We start from the raw sequence: 27,238 nt of genomic DNA on the forward strand, positions 1-27,238 counted from the left end.
GCAAGATCATGGACTATTTTTAATGCTGTCTTGTTTATTGTTCTGAGAGTGTCCTCTAAGTTGGCATTTATTTCTTCATATTTCTGGTAGATTGTTTCTCCACAATTATACTGCAGGGGTTCCTGAAGGAAAATACTGTATTATTCATCTTTGCATCTCGTATGGCATCTAACGCAACACATAGCACACTGCAGGCACTCTATACTACTACTTTTGGTAGTGGGCTTAAGGGGCCCAGGAAAAGAAAACGTGTGTGTGCATGCACAGATGCATGTCGGTGTGAAGACAAAAAAATAGTATATATAAAATTCAACAACCAATCTCTAATACCCATGATCATTTCAGTTCATTCAATAAAAAATAGAGGAAGAGCTTGGAGAATTCAGAGCTTCACAGTTTGGAAGACATCTCACAGACTAAACATGTAAGTAATGAATAATTAGCATATCTTTATAGATGCATAAAATTATTTTCTCATTTCAGTAATATATTTTATGTCTAAACCTTTTAAGAAGTGTCTTTAATTGCTCAAAAGGTTAAATACTACCTTAGAAAAATTTAATGTCAAAAATCTGTAAATTTTGCCCAGTCTCTCCTTGCCCAGCCTCTTCAATAAGTTGGTGCCACAGGGAAAAATGTAGGAATTGTACCAGATGCAAGAAATTTCAGGGAAATCGCCACTAGATGATGATAGGGTAGTCTGGGATAGAATCCTGACTGGTCAAACAAGCTCTAAAGGATATTTGGGGGACTAATGTTAAATTTTAAATATGGACCAGTAATAAGTAAGATGTAAATTTATTGACATGGTGGTGATATTATTATAAAATTAGTGATTATTAACTTAAAAGTAGACTACAAAACAGCATGTAGAATATCATTTTATTTTGGTTTATAAAACATATGTATATAGAAATGAATATGAAAAATGTGCAATAGGCTACTAACAATGGTTATGTCTGCATGGTTGGAAGACGGTGTTTTCATCTTCTTGAATTTTATGTGTTTTTTCTAATTTGCTACAACGTACACCTATTACTATTGGCATAATTAAAAGGTTTTTATTTTAAAAAATTAGAGGACTACATAACTATTCTTTCTTTTACATATATAGTTCTACAGTTTCCAGTTTGTTTTAAACTCTTCTTTCTCATAAGTAAAAAGAGGATATTTAGCACTGTTTATCTGCAGTCACAAGGCATGATAGATTTGCTGAAATTACTTAAGAGCATTTTCACTGAGGGAAATTTTATGTTGCTGTAGTTTATTCCTATTTCCTGTTGTTTTTGTTTTGGTTTCTGAGCATGATTTTTCACACAAGATGTTGTCTCAGACAAGGTACCATATGTCGCCAAACCTCAGCAGGAGCAACTCAGAGTCTGTAAAACAAATTTAATGATGCTTTTCCATAAACTGACTTCCCTATGATCATTAAAATATGCACATATTTTAAGAAACCAATAATCAGGCAAACCTAATTAAGAAAGAGATAATTATGACTAACAAAAAGACTGGCAAATCACATTCAGAGATGTATATTCGAATGTTTGTCATGATTTTCATGTACAATTAATATAACAACTACATCATATGCTTTAATTCCTACATAATTAAGACATACTACATCAAGCTTTTTGAAAGAAAACCAGTATTTTGGGCACTTTGCTTTTATTGCATATAGAAAAAGAATTTTCCTTTCATTCCAGAAATTTATGCCTTTAGAAAAAAATCGCACCTTACCAATGCTGGCTCTTTTTACATGACATCAATATATGTGGATAAAAAAGTGAAATGAATTAATTATCTACTTACTTTGTCTTCCTAACACAACATTCATTTTAAAGCACCAAACAAGTATGTCATGACTTCCTGTTAAAAATGGCTATGCAAAGGAATTCCCCTCCTTCAAAACCAATAAAAAATAAACCAAAAAATTAAAGATAGAAGAAACTTACACAGTGACAACTACAAAATGCAAACTGTGAAGCACACCTAAACAATGGAAGGTGCTGTTACTACATACTCCTGCTCCGACATCAGGGGAAATAGATGTTCCTAAAAGCTCAACACAGATTAGGCCTCCAGGGAGGAGGCCCATCCAATGATAAGGGAGACCAAGAGGTGTATGTCTGAGGACAAGTGGACTAGGTGATAATCACAGGGACTATCTCTGGTGGCAATAAAAAGACACAGAAAAAGTCACAGAATATCATGGGAGAGATAGCTAAAACTTAAACCTTTTTTTACATTCTTATTTGTATTACCTCTAACCTAACCTTTGAGAGGCGAGTCTGACAGAGGAAAATCAGCAAGACCATGAGATTACAAAGTCAGCCTTTGACATTGGCAACTTTGCTGTGCATGACATCACCTGTTAAAGGCTAAATGCTAAGGCAACACAAACCCACAGGGCAAAGAAAATGCAACTATTTGGTTGCCTTGAACTAAAGCCAAAACTGAAACTTCAGATTGCCTGAGTTCACATTCCCTTGGCACCATGAGCAAAAGATGAAGAACATAGCAAAAAGAAAAACACAATGCAACAGGAAAAAATTTCAGGCAAATAGTTCTCCATGACCTATGTCGTATTTTAGCTAGAAAAGCTCATAAAAGGAGAAATAAGTTTCCAAAAAAAAGATAAAAATAATGTGGCAAAGTTCAGATAAAAAAATAGAAAAATGAAAATATTACTGAAATAAAAAACATTAGAAGGAGAAATAAATGAAATGGATACAACTAAACTCAAAATCAAAAACAAAGTAGACAGGATACAGTCATCAAAATGGGAGGTTAAGAAAAAAAGACAACAAACATACATAATTGGTATTTTAGAAGAAGAAAAAGAATTAATGTGGATAAACATTCAAATATGTAATAAGGTTTCATTGGTGATCAGGAAGGAACAAATTAAAACCTAAATGAAATACTAGATTACACCCATCATATTGGCAAAAAATTTTAAGTTGTACGACAGTTGTTGTTGGTGAGCACATAGAACAATAAGGAGTTTCAGTCACAGCTCGTGAGAATGTAATTTGGAATATCCACTCCGGAACATGTGGCATTATCTATTAAAGCTGAAGACAGACACATTGCTATGACCCTGCAATGCCACTTCAGGGTATACATGCTTAGATGCACAAGTATGCATATGGAAAAATCTTCATGATAGCTTTTATCACAATTGCCAAAACTACACATTTTGTGGATTATTCATCCAATGGGATACTATATAGCAGAGGTCAGCAAATTTTTTCCATAACGAGCCAGACAGTAAATAAATATTTTAGGCTTTGAAAGTCTATGATCTCTGTTGCAGATATTCAACTCAGCCACTGTAGTGCAAATGTAGCAACAGGGAATAAATAAATCAATGCACATGGCTGTGTTCCAGCTACACTTTATTTATGGACAATGAAGTTTAAATGTCATAATTTTCACGTCACAAAATATTATTTTTCTTTAGATCTTTTCCAACCACTTAAAAATGTAAAAACCATTATCAGCTTACAAGTCATGTAAAAACAGGCAACAGGCTAGACATGGCCTACTCACCATAATTTACCGACCCATGCTATAAAGCAATACAAAAATATACAAAGCACAATTATCTGCGCAAGATTAATGAACCTTCAAACACAAGATTGGTTTATTTTAAAAAGTGATGAAGTTCAAAGATAATACAGTCTAAAGAAGAAAAACCATGATATTAATAGACATAGAAAAAGCATTTAACAAAATCCAACATCCAGTTTGATTAAAAAAAAAAAAAAAAACTATCAGCAAACTAGAAATAGAAGGGAACTTCCTCAACTTGCTTTTTTAAAAAATCTACAGTTAACATCACATTTAGCAGTGAAAAACTGGATGCCTTCCCCCTAAGATTCAGAACAAGACAAGAATGTCCTCTCCTACCATTCCTATTCGACACCATATTGAAAGTCTTACTAGTACAAGAAGACCAAAAAAGCAAATAAATAGTATAAAACTGGAAAGCAAGAAATAACACTATCTTTACTGCCAGATGATGTGATTACCTATGTAGAAAATTTCAAAGAACTGACAAAAAATAAGCCAACAACAACAAGAAGAAAACCTTTTGGAACTGAAACTAGTAAGTGAGTATAATAGGTCAGAGGATACAAGGTTAACATACAAAAGTCTATTGCCTTCCTATATGCCAGCAACAAACAATTGGAATTTGAAATGTAAAAAAAAAAAATCATTTATGATAGCACCAAATAAGATATAAAATACTTAGGTATAAACCCAATAAAATTGGTCTATGTGTGCTAAACTACAAAACTCTAATGAAAGAAATCAAAGATGACCTAAATAAACTGAAAGATGAGACATTCTATGTTCATGGATTGGAAGACTCAATACAGTTAAGATATCAATTCTTCCCAACTTGATCTGTAGGTTCAATGGAATTCCAACCAAAATCCCAGCAAACTGTTTTACAGATATCAACAAACTGATTCTAAAGTTTAAGTGGGCAGATGAAAGATCCAGAATAGCCAACACAATACAGAAGAACAAATTTGGAGAAATCACACAACCCAATTTCTATAATTACTTCAAACTACAGTAATCAAGACAGTGTGGAATTAGTGAAAGAACAAACACACATGTCAATGAAATAGGATACAGAGCTCAGAAACAGACCCACATAAATACAGTCAATTGATCTTTAACAAAGAAGTAAAGTCAATTCAATAAAGTCCTTTCAACATTGGTAATGGGATAACTGTATGTCCATCTGTACTCCTCCCCCATCCAAAAAAAAACCACAATTATTGTAGATACTGACCTTATATATTTTATAAAAATTAACTCAAGAAATTAATGAGATACCTAAACGTACACTGCAAAATCAATCACTAGATTATTAGCATCCCGGCAAAGTCTTTCAAATATGTGACCACTGATCTTCATCTACAGTGTCCAAGTGGTGGGGTAATCAATGGAAAATCCTAATAATTCAAAGTAGACATTTTTTATGCAGCACTTACTGTGCACGGATATCAATCTAAATGCTTTACATACATTGACTATTGACTCTCTTCATATTCACTTAATAACCCTGAGGTAGGAATTATTAGCATCCTTTTCTTACAAATGAGAGCACTGAGGCCCAAAGAGGTTATATAATTTGTCCAATGTCATATAGTAGCAAGTGGATAAGCTAGAATTCAAACCTGGTCTGGCCCCAGATCTCATACTCTTAACATATTATATATACTAATGTCAACTTTTTCCTTAGAAGGCTGTACTTATCCAGGCAGTCTTGCCTCAGTAGAGTGTTCAAGATCACCACCTACTATCAGCCAAACCTGGTCCCCAATGTCTCTCCAGCCTCACTGAACACGTCTGCTGCCATATCTTGGCCCTCTACTCACCTGCCATATCCTGCTGCTGACTGCATACCTTCCTTCCCCAAATTACAATTCACTATACAGGGTTATCCTACCAAAGCTGTGCCATCTATAATCATGTCATATTTATGACAGGGGGGTATGTTTTGGTTGTTCTATTTTCAGTTATTAGACTTTGCTCCTTCTATGCCTGAGTTGAGGCAGGGAGAAAAGAAAATCACTTAAACAGCAAATTTTTATACTTGAAATAAATATTCTTTAATATCCAGTCATTAAAAGCATATTAGTCTCTGTTCGAGGGGTTCCTAAAGTGCACAATAATAAAAGTTTTAAGAGGCAGTTCAATCTCTGTTTGGCCTAGATCCTAGAGCCTGGGGATTCAAGCAAAAGTCATTTATCTCCCCTTTTCTCCCAGCTTCCTAGAAAAATGCAGAACAACCTCTTAGAACAACTCTTTTTGTTTGAAACATAGGTAATTTTATCTTTGACTTGGTAAAGAACCTGCTCCAAGCTACACACAAATCTAAACTCTTCATCAAACAAGATTGTGGATCACAATAGCTGCAGTACCACCTTGCCACCCAAGCCATTCTGAACCTGTATTTATAAGGTGTGAGATAACACAGATTAACTTGAGGTATCAACCTAATACCCTAATAGCAGGCAAAAGGGGTTGAAGGACTAAGTGAGCTTGAAACTGAAATTCTGGACACACTGACAGCTTAAGTGCATATTTCTTCTTTCATAAATAATAGTGACCAAGGTGATCACTTGAAAGCTGTCAGAGCTGACATAGAAGTATGAAGCCCTAACCAAGACTATAGTAAGTTGAGAGCTCTTCACTTCTCATTTCTTTGATTCTGGGATGTTATATCTCCTTTATACATAGTTAATAATAATTACCTTGCATATGAGGTTTATTCACTTCTAAGTTGCTGAGATTTCAATGAAAAAATAGGGAGCTGAGAGACAAAAGAGATGGCTATCTAATTGTCAAACAAATATAAATTAGGCAGATTATTATTTCCTCTTTGGAGGAAGTAAGGGACCTAACATTTATCAACAGCCACTATTAATTGCTACCCACACTTTATAAATAAGGTGAGGCTTTGAGAAGTGACATAAGGTGTCCCCAATGACATGAAGCTTAGGAAGAAACTGGAAACAAGATCTGTACAGAGTGTGTGTGCCTCCAAAGCTCATGTCCCTCTCACTATACCAGGTGACTTCTGAAAGAAGTTTTGTGAAAATTCTGCCTGCACACTGAGGGCACTAAGAAATGTGTCACCAGTGCAGGTACACACAAAGGAAGGTTATTCTTGACATTTACCAATGAGGATTGTATTTAAGACTTTCCACTTTCGAAATACACACAAATATATAATCAAGATACAAAAATTTTAGATAAAGCCATTTGATAGCTTTCCTCCCAAATATATATTTATGTTTTCTCTTTCAGTATGGAAAGCATGAGAAGTGATGCATCCTCCCTGTCAACTATGAAGCCAAAGGGTCCTCTCTCCCATTATATATACTCTGAACACTGCCATTCAGCAACAGTAATTTTGGAATGGGTTCGTGGGCTTCAATCAGTCAGCTATTCCATAAACATTTACCAAGAGCCCTACTTATGCCAAGCTAAGCATTGTGATACGTAGACAAAAGATGGCTTCTACTCTCAAAAAAAATCTGAATTAGAATTGGGAAGACACACAGTAAACAAACTATTATACTGGGATAACTGCTACGGAATCCGCAAAAACTCAAAAGATGAGGCCTTTACCACACAACGAAAATGACAGAATACCAGCAGAGGCTTCTAGTGCAGAATTTGGCCAAGCATACTTGGCAAGTACTCAGAAGCAAGCAGCCAGGTATGACCAGAGCAACTTGGGGTGTGAATGTGTTAGAAGATATGGGAGCAATTTGGATATAAGGTCTATGAACTGAGCTGAGTCCAGATATTGTAGGCCCTCCTGTGTCATGTACAAAAGACATTGAGTTTTACGCAGAGGTACAAAGATAGCACTGCTGGCTTGTTACCAGAGAAACAGCATGAACTGGGAGGTTTTAGGAAGGTTGCTCTAAAATAGAGAACAGTTTGGAATGGGGTAGATATTAGAGATGAGGAGAACATCAAGGTAGGTGCCCCAACACTGGAAGTCCCAAGTGAAAAATTATGTGATCTAGGCTGATTGTGTACGTCTGAGTAACAGGGGATAGGGGACACACAGAAGCAATATTTTGGAGAATAAGTTACCCAAATTTGTTGACATTCTAGGATGACGGATAAGGAAGAGTCTGGGATAACACGCAGTATTCCAACCAGGAAAATTGTGATGCCTTCTCTCAAAGAACAGAGTTTGGTAAAAAGCAAAAGGAATATTTTTAGTTTTAGTTATTTTTCCTTAATTAAAAAAAACCTCTGATTGCTTTATTTCTAACATCCCTAGTAGTGTAGCACTACTAAATAAGATTCCATTAGTTACAATGATAGTGATAACACCCACAGGATGTTTTAAAAATAATAGTCAAGCAAATGGCTTGACCCATACTCCCCAGAATAAAGAAATGCAGGAAGAAATGCACATAACCAAGAACAATAAATAAGAAAATAATAATATGAATAGAAGAATACATTTCTGCAAGTGCAAATACAAGACATGACCAAAATGAGCATGACTCATACTTCAGTGGATTTACCTTCTTCAGCCAAAAATCATATTCAGCTTCCTACAGGAAGTTTGCACTGTAAGTCCATGCTGCCTCCCACTCTTTTCCCCAAAGGGAACATTCAGATTTATCTTCCTCATGAACACTGACAAAAACAAACCCTAACTAGAATTTAGAGTTTATCTAAATTTGGAAGAACCAAGGAAGAACAGTTATCTCTAACTCAAATGCTCTTGACAATGGTCAGATAACAGAAGTTGGTAAAGAAGCATGGATGCAATGTAATAGGAAGTGGTGAAGACTACAACAAATGAAAGCATGCTTGTCCCCCACATCAGTGGTTTTAAAACACAGTTGCAACTCCTTGTCACTTAGCTCATCAAGAAGAGGTATCTATGACCACTCTGCTTGCATCTTGGTGGGCTTATGACTACTTCAACCAATACAGTACAAGACGGTAGCATAGTATGACTTCTGAGACTAGGTCACAAAATGTCAGGTGGCTTTTACCTTGTTCTGCTAGAGCACTTGCCCTTGGATCACAGAACCACACTGAAGGAGCCCTGACTATCCTGAGGTGCCATGTTGCAGAAGACACATTAAAAGAATACATGGAAATTCTGGAATCTGCATCAAAATTCGGAGGATGCGCAAGGAACTACAAGTCATCCCAGCTCAGGTATATGATACATGAGTAAAGTTATCTCCGGATGGTCCCAGACCCCAGAATGTAAGTCTCCTCAGCAGAAGCCCGAGACATTGTGGAATAGAAACAAACCATACCTACTATGCCTTGTCCAAATTCCTGAGCCACAGAATCTATAAACATAATGAAAGGCTGATGTTTCATTACACTAAGTGTTGAGATGGTTTGTTACATGGCAACAGAAAACCAGAACACCTCCCACTAAAAAGGCAGCCACTGTGCTGTTTCCACTGACTGTTGCCAGGTGCCAATGCACGGCCAGTGCTAGGCGACCTTCCAGTTTACTAAGAGAAAACAGATACTTAGATCTGTCTATGAATTTTCCAATTGTCCAAACACCATTTGGGACAAATAAAACCTGACTGTGATGGCATTTGGCCCTTGGACCACAGTTGCGACTCCTCATGTAGTATGTAGATTATCTGGAGGCAGATATGTGCCTTCACAGACAGCTACTTCCAACGAGCATACACAGTCAGTGGTTCAGACCACCTTGCCATTACTACTCTGCACCACACAGGCTTTTGTTGTTGTTTTCCTTTAGATAATGTTAGGCAAGAATCAGCTCTAGTGAGGAGTGAGATATTTCCAAAAACATTCCAGGATTTGCTCTAGTTCTGTATCTTTAATGGGTTTTAAGGTCCATTTGCTAACACCTTAAAGTCATGATGATGGCAACAGACATTAAGGGCCAGTTAAGTTTGGAAGTCATAAATATAAGCTTAAATGGCATGCCTGGAATCTATGACCTATAAAGCACGAATTCCACTGTTGAATAAAAAGTGAACCACATACATAACAATAACTCAACAAAATATAAATATATAAATAAATGAATGAAGAAATAACCATCTCAACAAATGATTGATCTTACCTTCCCTTACACTGTATTTTGGCATCCCCATAAAGTCAAAATCACAACCTAACTTAGGTCTCCTTCAGTCTTAAACTAATGTAAATTTTTAACTCTGTAAAACAGAAACTACAAATTCTCAGAAGTTCCTACTACCAATGCAGACCTATCTGTACAACTAGTTCATTGTAGTCCACTATAGATTAAAGCCTGTGCCCAAAAGTATTAAACAACCAACAAAAAAGGTCATTCTCTGTGAACAATTCAGTAGAAGGTTTTGCATACAAGTCAACATTTAGTGCTAAAAGAAAAGGGGGGAAAAAAAGGAACAGACTTCTATTTGCGTGTCTGCAATTTTCCCCAAATATCACCCAAGCCTAAATTAATCTTCTTGTAAGTGACTACAGTTCTATTTGTTTGTCTGTTTGTTTTAATTTTCTTTATAAGGATCACAGAAAAGAAGTCACATGAGACTGAGGAAAGAGTGTTTACTTTCAAATAGGTTGTATTCAACAAATTAGCATTCTATTTACTTTCTGTGAAATCACTGTACCATAGCCATCTGTACTAGTGACTATGATATAAATTACCATATCAAGATTGAATATTAAAAAGACTTGGATATGTACTCAAGCAGCAAATTCAAAGCTATTACCACGCCTTCAGAGCAGGGTGGCTCAGAATGGCCAGATTTGACACCATGACCAAAAAGATTCTTTGCTTTCCTTTTGGGCTGCTTGAGTTAGACCAGACCCTGGGCCAGTATGCAGAGAGATATCCTTGAGAAAGATGAAGACTGTCTGCTTCCCCTTAGCTGAATTACAAATGAAGAGTTTTTGAGGTCTGATATGGGGTGCCAAGGAAATTTTGTTTTATACGGTATTTATAAATGAATGCTAAAGACCATGATATGCTAAGAATTTACAAGACAATGAGATGAAACATCCTGAGACAAATCCCAGGCTGCCAGCTCTTCTAATAATGTTCCTTTTGCTATGCCTGCCCTTTATCACATGTGTTGGGTGAGCCTAGAGGAGGAAAAGGAAGGGAAAGCTTGAAAAAAAAATTATTCTGAAGCTTATAAAGTCACTGTGAAAGCTTCTCTCTCTGAGTCAAGCTGGGTTTAAGACATTCTTCGACCCTATGGCAGGCAAGTGGTTCACCATGTGCCCAATCAATTATCTCAAGATCCTGCTCACCAAACCAGGCACTTCTTGATTTACATCAACACAGCATTCCAGGAGATGTGACTACAGAGAATAAAAGATCATATGTTGTAACCTATACCACTACTTCAAAATACTCTACTGCAGTGGAACTATATCTTCAGTGAGTTACCAAAGTCAATGTCGGTTGATGTGTATATCTGGATGTGTGTGTGCAGTGGGGTGATAGGGAGAGACTGTGCTAACACAAAACTTCATTGTATAGATAAAATTAGAAATTTAGTTTCGTTTCTTCTGGGCTAATGAAATTTGGTATCTTGAATACTATAAAAACCAGTCCTTAAGAAAGAATATAACATATTCTTATAAGAACTCAGAATTGAAAGCAGACATGCGACTAAGAAACCTAAACTTGAACTCACCGTTTCTGAATGGCAATCTACTGATGTCACAATAAAAATCACCTTTTTCTAATTAAGCCAATAAAACATGAATTATGTCCAAAGGGTTCCAGAGTGAATAATGGAGATTCAAAAAGGGAAAGGCTGAGTTGGTGGATTCAAATATAAATATTATGTTTCTTAGTAGAAGTTTATTGTTTCTTATAGTGAGCATTCAATATTATCAGCACCTCAGCAGCTATAGGTCGAAAATTGCAAAACCTTGGTTTCCTTTAAATAATTTATATTTTGTTTCCTTTACAGCCCCAGAAGGCATAATGAAATAATGAACAGATGGTGGACATGAAGGAGGAGAAACTGAAGGTGAAAGTTTTCAAAGATATACCAATTTATATATCTGTCTCTGAAAAACAAAAGCCCTATGCCTGTAAATTAACTTGACTGTATGTTTTTCACAACACACCTATCATTGCAGCTGAAATCAGGTGACAAGGAGAATCAAAAAATATGTGGGACCATCCATTTATGGATGTTATGTAGGACCATCCATTTACTGGACTAGAAATCTGCATGATGTGTCCAAAATGTTTGCTTCTTTTGGTGTCACCGTGGGTAACACCAGAGGTTTTCAAGTCAGTTTTGTAAAGTCAGCTTTGTTCAATTAAGAGCTTAAGCAGAAATGGGAACAAACAAACCACCCAAACGTAGAGTTTGCTCCAGTTGAAGCTGGAGCTGTGCAAGGGATCAGTGGGGTGGCAGAGTCTGCCTACTCTTCCCAATGCACTCCCAACAGCCCCAAGGAGGCTCCACAGACCTTCTAGGGCTCAAAGGAGCACAGTCTGGAAACAATCTGAGATTTAAGATAGAACACAACAAGCTAAAATGAGGTCAAAATACTAAAGTGGAAAAACATCAAAGTAAATGAAATGTAAAAGTTAAATTAATTTTACTACACTAGACTAGCCAAAGGGTCCACAAGGTTGCAAGATTATTTTTCTACCTTTATTGTTTAAACAGAATTAGTTTATTGATTTTCACTTAGCAGAATATTTAGAATATTTCTGCCTCCCAGGCAACTAGGTACTATTTTCCCCCCCAAAAATTACATCTTCATTTTCACTCAGAAGATATTAGTCAGAAGATAGATTTTCTTAACTGATGACTCCTTCGTTGTACAAATTCTCCAGTAATTCAGCATAACCTTTACTAGAAAAATAAAATAAGTAAAAAGCGATTAAATCATGGTACAAATCTGGGTATATAAAGCCCTCAAGCACTGATCATTGTAAAACTTCTTTGTTCAGGAACCCTTAATGCTATGGTTTGAGTGTGTTCCCCAAAGTTTACATGTTAGAAACGTAATCCTCAATGTAGCAGTGTTGGGAGATGGGGCCTCATAAGAGATGATTAGGTCATGAGGGCTCTGCCTTCATGAATGGATTAATATTGTTATCATAGAGGTGGGTTAGTTATCAAGATAGTGGGCCTGTTATAAAAACAAGTTTGGCCCCCTCTTGCTTGCTTGCTCTCTTGTGCCCTCTTGCCCTCTTGCCTCCCATCATGGGATGATGTGGCACAAAGGCACTGGCTAGATGTCATGCTCATGGACTTACCAGCCTCCAGAATCATAAGCCAAATAAATGTCTGTTCATTATTAATTACCCAGTCTGTGGTATTCTGTAATTGCAACACAAAATGAACCAAGACATTGAAAAGAAATTTTAAAAACAAACTATTCAACTTGGAGTTCAATTTAAAATCCCAACAAGTTTTTTTAACGCTAAGGAACTAGCCTTCCTTGTCCACTTAATCACAAGGTTCAAAGAATGACGAACATTTTATATTCCTATCTGCGTGAGAAACTAATATTGCTATTAGAAAACATTCTTGGATTGTATTTCATGCCCTAAGTGATCTGGCCTTGACTCACTTTCCAAAATTACCTGCCACCACCTAACAAAGACCTAAGCACAGACCTACTCATCTCCTCACTGTTCCTTTAACACAATTTTCTCACTTCCACCTCTACACTTTCTCTCCCAGACTTCCTCGCCGCTCCTGCCAGCCTATCTAAATTCAACCATTCCTTAACAATCAACCCCACAACCAACCTTGGAGAAGCCATCCCTGACAATAGCAGCCAGTTACCGATCTTCCAGGCTCACAGCACCAATTGCTAATTCTGTCCATTTTCTTGCTTAACCACACATCTTTATTGTTACTTACCTCCTTCCATGGACATGTCTGACCGTGAAACACCTCACATAATACCTACTACCACGCTGTACCCACAGGGAATATACAATAAATATTTGTTGAATAAATGAGTATGTGTTTATTCTCAATCTCTCATCTACACATGGAACAGTACAGAGATTTACACAAAGCAAATGAAATATGAGCAGAATTTGGTTTCCTACTACTACTCACATCCATGAGTCTTATCAGCTCATGCTTCCCCTTATTGCCATTTACGTTTCTTTTACTACGTTGTTTATCTCAGGACACACTCTGATTAGCCTTTAATTTCTTGTAATAAATCTCTATTATCCCTGACATTATTTAGCATGCATGGCTGCCTAATTAGTCAAGGCAATGATTTATAATGAAATTGCCATAGATTTTGCCCTTCCCTTCAGTTAATGCTACCCTCCCCATTTCACTGAAGAGCCTTACTCCAAACTAGTTCAAATGTCAGCTGTAAAGTAATACAAGTGCCTAAGAAAGGAGAAAATGTCTGGTCTTTTGCCTAAAGGTTCCAGGAAAAAATCAAAACCCATTTAAATGGGACATAACTAAAACACACGAAGAGCCTGGTGCCACTGTTTCACCATTAGATTACTCTCTTCCAAACTTTAGTTGATAAGCCACACTCTCCCATGTAGTACAAAGACAGCAAAGAGGCCTGAGAAAATCAGGTCTACAATGGAGTAGAAAGGGAAATCCTTCTCTCTGATTTTCCAGAGCACTATCCTACTAAGCAACGTGGAGAACTATGTAAGGGACTACACATAGAATGCACATGTCATGCATATGGCCAGTCCATTTGTAGTCTGCCATCTGAGACCTGACCAAGCAAAAGAAAGCTACTATCCACAGATTTTGGAAGTATACCAATTACAAATCCCAAGTCACCTCTACTATAGCCTCTTTAGCTCCCTGTTTGCTGAGAAGTGTTCAGACTCATCACTGTGGTGCTTCAAAGAGGATGCAGTTTATTCTGATATTGCTAGATGAATTGCTGCAATCCTGACAGGTTTCTGACCAGGCACAGGAGTGCAGAGAGAATGTAGAACAATGGTTCTTTATGTCATGCCATGCATGGTGAACTTCTCACCTACACACAGAATTCCTGTCAGAACAAACATATCCTCATTGCTCCATGTCAGAAGTCCAGGCCCAGGTGCACAACTCCTGGAGGAAGTCAGGTGAGTAGCAGGTAGAGAGAAAAGCCGCCAGTCCAAGCCAACTAGACATACAGGTAGATTAATCCCCTTTCTTACTTTCCTTGTAAGAGGAAGGGCAAGAAGCTGGAAGCAGCATGGACTGTGGTTTCCGGCTTCCTCACCCAGAACCTGCCTAAATAAAACTCGGTTAACACTGTGGATTCCATGTTTATTAACATACAAACCTGTGTGAAATCATACTTTCTATAATGGATGGGATTTAAAAAATAAGGTCTTAAAACGTGTTCAGCACTATAAATGGACTTCGTTGCTTTGTTGAATCTGAACACTTCATTATATGTCGTTATTATTCCAAAACAATGAATAGTCATGTAAGAATACAATGTTATCACTATTTCTTTGGAGAAAAAGATTGCCCTTTAGTAAATGTATGTGATTTTTCACTGTAAGTGTTTGAAGGATCTTCTTCCATGAAATTAGGAGGTTAGCAGATGATTATTTTTACCATCTACACCTAATGAAGTAAAAAGCTAGCAATTCCAGGTTTATTCTCAGGTTTTATTTACCTGTGAAATCTAAATTCTGGTACTACTGACTCAGAAAAATCTCTATGCTAAGCCCCTTGCTTGATGGATAAATTATTTTGCCCACAGAGGTTGATGGTGTACTAAAGGCTACACAGCAAAAAAGTGGCAAAGCCAGTTCTGAATCTAAAACTCCAGCTGGGTAGGCATGCCATCATCAAGCCCTTTAGGAAGTTGGTGTATCACACTATTCTTTTTAAACCCCATGGGAATTTAAGTCAATTATTTTAAAGTGTTTTAAACACATTTTCAATAAATGTCATTTTTATTCATAATTAAAATAGAATGTATCTAAAGGTGGTTTATAAAATTGTTTTTCATTGCTGTAAAACTGTAAATAAAGTTTAGATGCCATATGTCAATTTAAGGTAACCATATATTACCTTAACATATGGGTGAAAGTCCACAGGGATACTCGAAATGTAAAAATAACTACATATGCTTTGCGAATACAAATAATCGAACCAGCTTAGCTCCCTTTTTCAAATGAATGCGTTTTATATACCTGGCTCTACAGACTCTGCCAAAAATGGTTCCACTAAAGACAGATTTATGTGCTAGGCCAATAAGCTCCAAAGTGGGCAATTTTGAGACTGCAATGGGAAAAAAGCCAAAGAAATTAAAGATGAAAACCACATGGCACATAGTTTTAGAATAAGGGACTGAAAACTTGAACTCAATCTCCATTTAGGTGCTAAAGAGATACAGAAAAAAAAAAAAAAACTCACAATTTTCAAGCCTGTTCTTCCACAGATTTTGAAAAGCTTGATTCCAAACTGTTTCTCATGAAAGTCACTATACTGGGGGAGCTATTCATGGCAAACCACCTGGATAATGTTTATTCCTAGACCTCAAATTGATCATAATTATAAATGTACTCTCTTCATAAGTGTCCTCATATGTAAAATAAGCTGCTAAATTCAGCCACTTTCTCCAATGACTCCATAACCAGAGAAATTCTGGTCAGCTTTTATAACAGTGAAGAGGACTGCCCTGCCAATCAACATAAGACCATTAACAACATGCACAGCCAAACAGATTCCTTTAAATTCTTCACAGCATCCCCCTCAAAAACTGATGTCTCACAATTGCCTTTGTCTGTTATTTTCACTCTCTCTTCCTTACTATAAGTTGAGTCTTACCTCACTTTCCTGTTAAATCACATCTAATCCATCATCCACAGATATGACTAATGACTTGCTTTTCAGGGTCTTATTATTCTGTTTGGGTGGGTGGGTGAATTGGCACTTGCTGTCTAGGGAAACAGAAGAGATGCTGAATTAATGAGCTTGGTTAATTTGAATTCTTAAGAGTGGTTCAACAGACCAGGCTGCTATGAACAAAAATCTGCAACTCAGGTATTTTGACCTTTTAAATACCATCAAAAGAGGAATGTAAGTGTACTTTGCTTCTGCCTATAGTAGCATAAATCAGAATAACTGGCTTAATTAGTTTTGTTTGCAGTAAGCTGAGTTATTAAAAAACGCAACTCCTTGAGAGCATTTGGTGTTGCCATCTGGCCCATCCCTTTGCTCCTGGTCTCTTTCCCTTCTGTTTCTTGCATTCCAGAAACCAACACTTCCCCCGACACAGCACTTTGGCTGTGAATGCAAGTGGCTATGTAACGACCAGACTAAGGTCAGACCATCTTCTCAAGAATGTTTATCTGGAAGGAATATGGCCTTGGGGTGAGGAGGGTCTGTGTGGCAGGAAAAAGGATACTAAGGTTGTTGAACTCCCAGGTTAGGAATAGGAATACTCCTTCTATTAAAAATGCATTTTGGTAGTTGTCCATCCAGCTGTGAACTGTGTGTCCCATCTGGCTTAATCAGAGGTTTCCACGCAATAGATCTGAGCTCACCTAATAGATCATCAGGTCTTCTCTGATACTTTCTAAGCCAGAGGCTAGTGATACTCATTTATCTCACACTCTCATCACTGCATGTGTCTAATTTTCTGGGATTTCCAATAAGAATTGAGAAAAACTGGTTCCTTATTCCATTTAGGGTCTCTATCATTAACATTACCTCTACCTCAAGTGGCCTCTATGTGTAGAAGAATAAACGTCTTCTTTAGACAATTGACTCCGTACCCTGGGAGTCAGCTTGATTCTTTCTAGTCCACTACTAACTGATATCTGGCCTTGGACAATTCACTAACCTTCTTTGGAAGTCACCCATTTCATTCAGAACATGAGTGGGTTGAGTACATCACAGCTCTAACATAGAGTATACTTTATGGCTTTAAGTTCTATGATTCCATGATGTTCTAAACTAAATACAGCTATATTGCCCTCATTTCTTCCTATTCTTTAGCATTAATATATACATCTATTCTCATTTAACTGAATTAATAACTATATATATCAATATATGCACATATATAAATACACATGTACATATTCACTACCAATTGGGTTTCTTTTCTACTGATAAGAAAACACACACCATGCCCCCAAAAAGCAATTCACGCTTTTTAACATTTTTTAAGAGCTAGCAATTATAGACACTTAGGATGTTATAGCTATATACAGTCTAGATCAGGGGTTTCCCTAAAAGTCAAAAAGTCCCTCAATGATTAGAAGAAAGATGAGAAGACTTTTCACTTTTCTTTATAATCAAGACCAGAAGGCAAAATTCTGAGTTTAATCCAATGATGACTATATTTGACTAGATTTCACTAGAAAAGCCAACTCACCCAGTGAGTATCAGAAACCACTTTCAAATGCCTGGCCTTCCAAAGTTAATCTAAATGTTCTATCCCTCAATCATACCAGCAGGTAATACTGGTGCTATAAATATTTTGTTTGCCAGGTTTTAAAATTTTTAAAGGATTTACTTTCCTTCATATGGCTGAAAAGGAAGGTGAAGGAGGTATTAAAAAAGCCATTCAATATCTTTAAATGTAATGCATTTAACATTCTTAAATATACATACAAGAACACTAAATGCTGTGTGTGCGTGCGTGTGTGTGTGTGTGTGTGTGTGGAGAGATGAAATAATTGAAATATAGTTTTTGAGCAACTACCAAATCCACTCTTTTTCCCTTAGATATCTCCTGTCTCATAGAAAAGCCTACAGAAGGCCTAAATAACTAAGGTTCTGAAAATTTTTTAAATAAAAAATAAAACTATTAGATGTAATTCCTGAAGTTTAACTTATCTGGTAATTGAATGTGTGCCTAATTTTGATCAAGAGCCAGGACAAAGTCCCAAGACTTCTTGTATTCTTTCATAATGATTTGAGATAAAAATTCCATAATACACATAATTTGTATTATGTAAAAATGCTAAATGAACAGCCATCTGTGAATAACCCAGTTATTGCCTTTTATCTTTGGAACAACAAACCAGTATTGCCTTTATAAGGATGACAATGTAACCTGCTACTCCTCTGCCATTTTCCCTTTTCAAAAACACCTCTTCCGCCTCTCTGCTGCTAAAGGATCCTCTATCTAAGAAAGAGCAGAGGTTCTTTCTACTGGAAACACTTGCACGGCACTCTAAAGAGAAAGCAATTTATGTCAGGAGCAGCAGTAACTTGAACCTCACTCTTTTGCAGATTACAGACTTACAAATTAGAGCTGAGATTTTCTGTCTGTATCCTCAAGTGTCCCATGGTCTACTCTTGATATTGAATCTCAAACTTCCTAGCTCTCTTGAAAATCAGCCCATTTCAGAACAGGTAACTATTCTTAATATGTCCCAAAATCAAATTCAAAATAAATATTTTTTCCAAATATGCTCAATGCTCACCATGAATATTATGTATTAAAGTACTATCGAGGGCAACTTGGTTATACCAAAGTATCCAAGAAGCAAATATTTGAGTTGATAATATTGTAGAAACATAGTGCCTCACTTATCTGTAGTTTAACAGATAAGTGTAGAAACAGATATCCATAGAAACTACGTCTCTACTAAAAATACAAAAATTAGCCAGGCGTGGTGGCACATGCCTGTAATCCCAGCTACTCAGGGGGCTGAGGCAGGAGAATCACTTGAACTAGGGAGTCGGAGGTTGCAGTGAGCCGAGATCACACCACTGCACTCCAGCCTGGCCATAGAGCGAGACTCCGTCTCAAAAAAAAAAAAAATGAACTTTGAAAAGCTAAAATACTTATGGCACATGGACTATGCGCTGAAGCTCGTATAGTTTACTCTTAGAAGGACACCTCATGGTTATTTATCCTTATTTTAAACACATTTCTAAGCAGAGCAGTTATCTGCATTCCCAAGCTATGACCAGCCATCGGAAACAGCAGAAAAGAATTTAGAAACAACGAGAAAAGGAGCTACAGTTAGGCCTGCTGAGGTCAGCAAGGAGTGCAGCTGACATCATGGCAGTACTAGAAGTGACTGGAAATCTATTTTCAGGAGTTTAAAAAAAAAATACTCATACAGGGCCATTAAATGAAGGAATCCACAGTTCTATCTCTAACCATCAAAAGTAAGTCATAGAGCCTAAGGTGATAAATTTCAGCCTGGAAAACTTACTCCACTCACAGATACACTGACCCAAAGTTGCTACACAAGTAAAACATTATACTTATTTATTTTCTTAAAACTTTGGCAAACTTTGACTTTATACTCTTAGTTCTGACCAGTGGAGGTCGACTAAGATCCCTATATCCATGCCTCCAGAATAATCTGTCATTACTATGACTTAACTGTATAGCCTTACATGTTTTGTATTTGTATTGCATTCATTTATTCATGTACTTATGCATTTGTATTCACGTGTCTGATTCATTTGACACTTGTGAAAAGCTGTGACCCGATGAAATGGAATAACTCACCATAGCTTTTCACTTCCCCATCCTTCGTTCTAACCAATTTCAGTTAAAAGGAAATGATAAATGCATCACTAATTCAAAGGTCATATTTTTTTCTACAGTATCTTTTGAAAAGTTGATGCCAGAAGATATAAACATTTCATTGGTTTCAACTGAGTCTAAAGGACAGGATTATAATCAGTTGAAAGAAATTATTGGTTTACTTTATGGCAGCAACTAGCTTATGTGACAGGATGCCAAAGGCACTTGAACATTTGTTTGACCAAATAGAAGCCAACTGAATGTTTGGCATTGTGCAGATGCAATATTAAAGTTACTGAAATGTATATAAACATGTGAATATACATACATACACAATGTTGATAGACAGGCAATCTCTGTAGGAAAAGGATGAAAATGACCCTCCAGATTTAAATTACGTTTATAGCATTACATCATTGTCAGTGGAGTTGAAAACCTTACATTGTACTAGGAAATACCTTTCTAAGCCATCTAGGTTTTCCAATAGTTTTCCTCGGATATATATTGCAATTTTCTTAACAAACTACATTTTCAATATTAAGCTTTCTATGGTATTAAGTCAAAATGTATCCGTATGATAAATGTAATATGCTTTGCATATACAAGTATGGTACAATAAATCAATTTTATCAAAAACTTAAGTCGATGTCTTATCAAACTGTACATAAGGTTACCAAATTACAGTATTGAAGCTCGAAGAACAAAAACCATTATTTATTTCTTTAACCATCTGTCAGTTCACACAATAGAAAACACACACAGAGGACCTCAATTAAAACCAGTTCTAGTATTCTATAATTGTAACTGCTAAAATTTTTCTCCCAGGAGACATTCAATTTCTATCGTCCAAATTCATTCACAAGTGATGTTCTGACTTTTCTTAAGCAAAATAAAAGATTCATGAGAGTAATTATTCATGCTATAGTACACACTACTTAATTCAATGACAATCCCGCTTCAGAGAAATACTGCTGGGGTCTTCCACACACAGGTTATCTGACCCCTCGTAGACAAGGCCACTTTGTGTTATCAACATTTTTTGTTTACTCATTAATAACCTCAACGGAGGATAAGGAGCAGTCTTAAAACTCAGGGTGAAACCTATAAAGTGGGAGATTTGAAACGCAATATTCTCTTGTGGGAAATACCCATTAGCATTGCAGGCAGTGCATGATCTACAGGTGTCACCGACCTCTACCGTGAATAGGTTAGAAACTCATGTGCTTCTTTTTCTATCTGGATGTGAAAGCTTTAAAAAGTAAAGCAGTCATGAGCCTACTCATATGCCAGAGTTTCCCTCAAGTTAGCCTAACAACTCCACCCATCAAAAACACAAATATTCAACTCATATCCCAAAATAGTATGCTATTAGATAACTTTAGTCTAGAATGGAAAGAAGTTTTATAGTAACAGCATCAGTCCTCAGTCCTGGAGTTAAGCAAAGGAAAAGGAGAAGTTTTCTTCTTCCCAGGAAGCCTAAGTATTTGAAACCTTCACTCACACCAACCTATCTTAAGCAAAATCACTCATTGAGGACAATGGTTTCCAACTGGTCCACTCATTAGAATCACCTGAGGAGCTCTTTTTGCAAAGTGCCCAAGTCCAGTGCCAGACCAACTCAATTTGCATCTCAGAGTGCAGTGCAGGGCTCAGCCCCCGGTATTTTTTCAAAGCTATCACAGTGATTTTAATCTGCAGCTAGATTGAAAACCACTGCTCTAAAGCAGTGGTTTTTCAACCAGGGGCAATCTTGCCTACCACGCCCCCCAACTGTGGAACATTTGGCAGTGTCTAGAGACATTTTTTATTATCACAACTAGGGGAATGCTCAGAAGTAAAGCCCAGGGATGCTGCTGAACCTCCTGAAATGCATAAGGCAGCATCTCACAACAAAGAATTATCTGGCCCAAAATAATAACAGTGTAACTGTAAAGAAATCCTGAACTAGAAGAATTGTTAGGAGAAGCAGCCTACTCTTTCCATCTCGAGAGATACCCTCACAAAACAAGAAAAGAATCAATAGGAAGCTTTCAGGAGGAAGACTTACAACCCTGACACTCCATTCAGCAAGACCAAAGTAGCTCTAAATGGACCTTGTTTAATGCAGGTGAATGACTTCCTCATGCTAATGTTACTCTCACTGAAACTTGCTCTGACAAGGCAAAGGCAATCAGACCCACCAGGATAATTAAACAATTCCTTTTTTTTTTTTTTAGAAGATGAAGAAGAAAGAAGATAATGAAGAGTACCATTTCTTTGTCTATTTATTCCTTCTCATTTGCCGGTCACCAGCAATATGTGCTTCTAGAATTAATATCAAACTATTTTTACTATTTTTCTCTTCTGCATTCATTATGTCCAGTGGGTGAACTACTTGTAAGGATCTCTGATCATCACAATCTTCTTTGTCTTGAAGGCCAATAACAAACACAGCTATTGCTAGAAGAGCCTAAATCATCCAAGACATCCATGACCCGAGCTAAATAGTTACCTGTTAAAAAGCAAAGTCCTGCCAGCTAGTATCTGGAAGCAAAACTACTTCATTTCGTTGTGGAAGGAAACACTTTCATCTAAGAAAATTCCATTCAACCTTGGGTGTCAATGGAATTAAGTAAGTGAAACCCCCATTCTCAATAGTTGAGGCGGTCAGTTTATGAACACTTATAAATAGCAGTGATTATTCGATTACTTAATTTACAAATATGAAATAAGCAAGCAACATGAATGAATAGACAAATGCCTTAATGCCTAGATGTGATACGTGTTGAATCTACTTCCTATTTGAAAATGGAACTCTACACAAACTAGAAAGAAATCATTGAACAATGACTTCTAAAGAATTAAATGCATTTTCGAGAATTTTGTTTAGTTTGGAGGTTTAAATATTTCTTTGGTTTTTGCTTTTGTTGTTTTCTAAATACCTACTAATTAAGAAATTATTACAGAGACTTAAGATGCTTTTAAGAGAGGAAAAATACCTAAAATTTATCTTTGCATTCCCAAAAGAAACTCTTAAATGAGTTCAACTCTTTTATCCACCGAGTTTGTAATTATAACCACAAGAAGATTTATAAATGCTCAAGGCATAGTCAACGAAAACAGTCATCTTTTTCACTGATGTTCTCTCAGTGTGCATATGTGTGTGTTTTGGGAAGGAATGCATATCTTTACAGGTAGGACAACACCCTGCCAATGTATATTTCATTTCTGTTTCAGTCTGCCATAATGCACACACACTTCCCATTTGTTTTCACGTGCTTTTTGTTCATCTAAAAACATGCAAGTGCTCATCCAAAACACTCATATTTCACACTAACCCCAAACAGAATAACTCTGGAAATGAGTCAGCAAATCTGCAATTCTGAATTAACCTTGATACTGCTTCTTATCTATTTATACACCAATGATTCAAACAAATTGTGTGAGGATTTAAAAATGTGAAAAAGCATGTCTTACCATCCGTATCAAAAATTAATTTGTAATGGCAGGATAAATACAAGTTTACCAATGCCCATGTTTATAGGCTGATGATCCATAAACATCTCATTGTGCCACTTCATTTTCCAATTAATTACTGAAATTAAAATACAATGCAAATGCACTGCAAATATACTCTGAGGATATCAACTGTCAGCACAAGATTGGTCACTTAAGAATAAGAAAACTCGAAGTAGACATAAGATTTGAACTTCAGTATCATTCTATTACATCAGTTTTAACTAAATTAAATTGTTAAATTTTAAGAAACATTTACCTGCCCCACTAAGTTTATCGGTATCCAGGCAATAAGCTACGATGTAATGTCATCTTTACCAGGAGATACACCTTACTTGCAATGCAAGGCATTGTTTAAAAGCTGCATGTAAAAAACTTTTCTTAGAAGTCAAATTATATGGTGATTAAACTAGAGTTCTTTATATAAAGAAGCCCTTTTGTAAAGAGAAATTGTTTTTTAAGTGATCCACTTGTCCCTAATATTTTCTTTCTAGTTTAAGAGACAAAGTTTCCTTATAATGGTGCATATACTTACTTCTCAAGCTCATTAAGAAGTAATCAAGAAATGGAAAAATCATTAACTTTACCTTCCCATTACTCCATTATGCCCCCTCCAAAGACAAGCTTCATGGCCAATGACCAATCTCATGATAGTAACACAACCAAACCTTCTTTTTAAATGACTTCCATCTCTTGTACAGAATTGGGCAGCCAAGACTGCCTACAGCAATGGGGTAGGGATGGGGGCAGCATCTCCACAGCTCTTGGAAAGAGTGAGTGAAGGTTCAACCTTGGAAAGGCACCAGCCAGGAAGCCTCAACACAACAGGTGAATTGGCTTCTCTGGGCCTCCACCTCCCAACAACAGAGAAAGCAGTAACCGCCCATCTTTCCCAACCTTTTTATTTCCACCTGTGCTTAAAAGAATATTGCATGCATTTGAAGTCAAGTTTCAGGAGTCAATTTTCAGCACTATGAAAAAAGGATTAAGATAAAATAGGACTCCAACAGGTAAATCCCCAAATACAATATTGAAAAGTACCCCTTCTTGTCACTGCTAAAACTGGCAGCCTCCTCCACTACTGCTTGGAGTTGGCTGAAGACTCCAGAGCACCTTTCAAACAAAGCAAAAACCCTCAGATATTTTCAATGAAAACAAAACCCCACAGTTTATAAAATCAATTGTTTTAGCTCCAACTCAACCACAGGTAACATAAAAGGATTGTGGAGTTGTTTTTGTTTTTTATTCTTTAAGAAATGATTTTTCTCTCTTAAGTTCAAAGTGGTTTCAGATCCAAGACGCAGAGAATTAAAACTCTTCGAAAAGGTTTAAAAGCTCAGGTTTAACACTGCCTCCGCAAATGTAGCGGACGTTATGCTTTAGAAACCAAGGGTGTCCAAACACATCTGTACATTTTAAAAAGATACTTTCAAACAATCAGAAAAGATGTCTCTTGCAATGTAAGAGAGCATATTATTTGGAATATGTATAAGGGAGTTTGATGACAGTGTTGGTGGATTTTGAGTGAGTAGAAAGGGAATCAGCTGATGCATTTTAGATGCAAAGAAGTGTCACAGATTCAGGCCCCCAATACAATGGGAAAAATCCTCAAGGTAAAGTCAGGCATATTTGTAGCCATTTGGGCAAACCAGCATCAGGCCTGTTTAGGAACATCATACTTCTTTTTTAATGTTAATGGTTTTTCATAGAAATATTCATTTCTTCTTGTACTTAACCTATTAACTGGATACAAAATCCTTTTGGCAACCATTCCACAGACAAGCTCTAGCAGGAAACAGCACACCACTAAGAGAATGCTCAGATTTAAGATGAAAGACTCTTAAAATGGTTCTATTTTTTATCTCCAATACCCACAGATTTCCCCTTGACAACTCAGGGTCCTAAGGAATTACCATTCCTCTCCCTCCCATAACCCCTCATCCCCAACCTTCTTCACACTGACTGATAACTGTATAGAATAAAAACAGATGGAGAAGAACCCCACATCATGATTTTGGGTCCAACATTTGCTCCTTCTCCAAACCCACTCCCTACCTAGCACCTGCACTTTCTTACATGGCTGGAAAGCCCATCATCATTCGTAACTGTCTACTGAGTTCCCCAGCCCAAGCAGCACCCCAGCACGTACTGACCCACCGTTCATGCCACTGTAGACATTCCGGTGATGGGGTGACCCGTCCTCCTGCGCCTGCCGTCTGAGGGTGCCCTCCCTGCTGCCTCCGCCACTGCCTCCACCTCCTCCACCGCCTCCTCCGGGTTTGTGATCAGGGCTCCCTCCATAATGTTGTTTGAGGTGCTCCGGGCTGGTGCCCCTGGCTCTGGGGAGATGCTCTAGGCTCCCCCCGAGGGCGTGTTTCTGAAGATGCTCCGGGCTCCCTCCACTGTGCCTGGCGTGTTCAGGGCTGCTCCCTGACCGGTGCTTCTGGAAGTGTTCCGGGCTCCCACCCAGCACGTGCTTAGGCAGTGTTTCGGGGCTGCTCCCTGGATGCGGGTGCCTTTGCTGTTCGGGGCTGCCCTTGCACAAGGGTTTGTGGTGCTCCGGGCTAGGTCCTTTGAGTGCTTTGGGGTGATCTGGGGTCCCACAGGCCCTGGGTTTCTGTGGATGCTCGGGGCTGGCGCTCCTGTGCTTGGAGTGCTCTGGGCTGCCCTCGCTCCGGGGCTTCTGCAGGTGCTCCGGGCTGCCACTGCTCGCGTGGTGCTTGTGGTGGTCCGGGCTGTCAGTGCTGCCAGTGCTGGAGGTGCTGCTGCCGTCACCCACATCCCGCACGTAGGGTGTGGTGGAGGCTGTGAGTTGGCACAGGCTGGCCTGGCTGTCGATGGAGCAGCGGCTGCCCGCGCAGCCTGCACCCTTCTCCTCATCTAGAAGCACACAGAGCTCCTTGAGCTCCATGTTCTCCTTCACCACTTCCTCCTGCTTCACCTCCAGCTCCTTCAGTTTCTGCAGGTATAAGGCCACTTCCTTGTGCATCACCCCGGCAGTGTAGCGACCCAGTCTCTGCCACTCCCGGGACACCCTCTTGCCTTTCTGTCGGTCATCATCCAGGAAACAGCAGAGGTCCCTTAGTTCCTGGTTGTCCTCCTGGAGTTTCTGGTTGATATCCTGAAAAGACAGACACAACCATTCAAGGGAAGCAGGCATCTGAGGGGTCAGCAGGCTCAGATTTCCTGGAAAGGGAGAGCCTGCAACTGCTGAATTATCTGTGAGGTTAGCGGAGGAGGTAAGGGAGTAGGAGGAAACTAAAGATTTGTAGCTGTCCATAAAAATTAAACTAACTTAAGTATCAGTTCTATCCCTGCACAATACTTTACTTGCATTATGTCATCTAATTTTTACCCACACATTTAGGGGATAATAATTATTATGGCTCATACAGAAGAGGAAACCGGACCTCACAAAGCTTCACTTGTCCAAGGTCACCCAGTCAGTAGTTAGGGAGCAACCAGCTCATTAACAAGAAATCAGTCACTAGAAGAAAAACAAGGCTCCCCGGCCCCACCCTCAAGAAAGAAAAATAACTGCTTGTGACCTATGAAATGCTTAAAAGCCCTGAGACAACAGACCTTTCAACAGAGTAAACAGCAAGCACTGCTTAGATCTTCAGCCCTGACATGGAATATGCAGCCCCAATTCCCCTGGTAGGGAAAGGCACAATTGCCCTCTAGTGGCATTTCAGCCCTGCACATCCAACCCCTACTTGCCACACCTACCTGAACATCTCCCTGGCATCTCTCATTTATC

General features: G+C 37.9%; 1 protein-coding gene across 1 annotated transcript in view; it reads right to left on the reverse strand.

The window, feature by feature from the left end:
- CCDC85A (coiled-coil domain containing 85A) overlaps positions 1-27,238 on the reverse strand; it is a 197,356-nt gene that overhangs the window by 161,477 nt on the left and 8,641 nt on the right. Inside the window, exon 4 of the mRNA XM_011996529.1 lies at positions 25,636-26,599. Coding sequence (XP_011851919.1) covers positions 25,636-26,599 — 964 coding nt within the window. The remainder of the gene's footprint in view (positions 1-25,635; positions 26,600-27,238) is intronic.

The sequence above is a fragment of the Mandrillus leucophaeus genome, unplaced genomic scaffold (assembly GCF_000951045.1).
Source record: "Mandrillus leucophaeus isolate KB7577 unplaced genomic scaffold, Mleu.le_1.0 Scaffold518, whole genome shotgun sequence".
In the NCBI taxonomy this organism is placed as follows: domain Eukaryota; kingdom Metazoa; phylum Chordata; class Mammalia; order Primates; family Cercopithecidae; genus Mandrillus; species Mandrillus leucophaeus.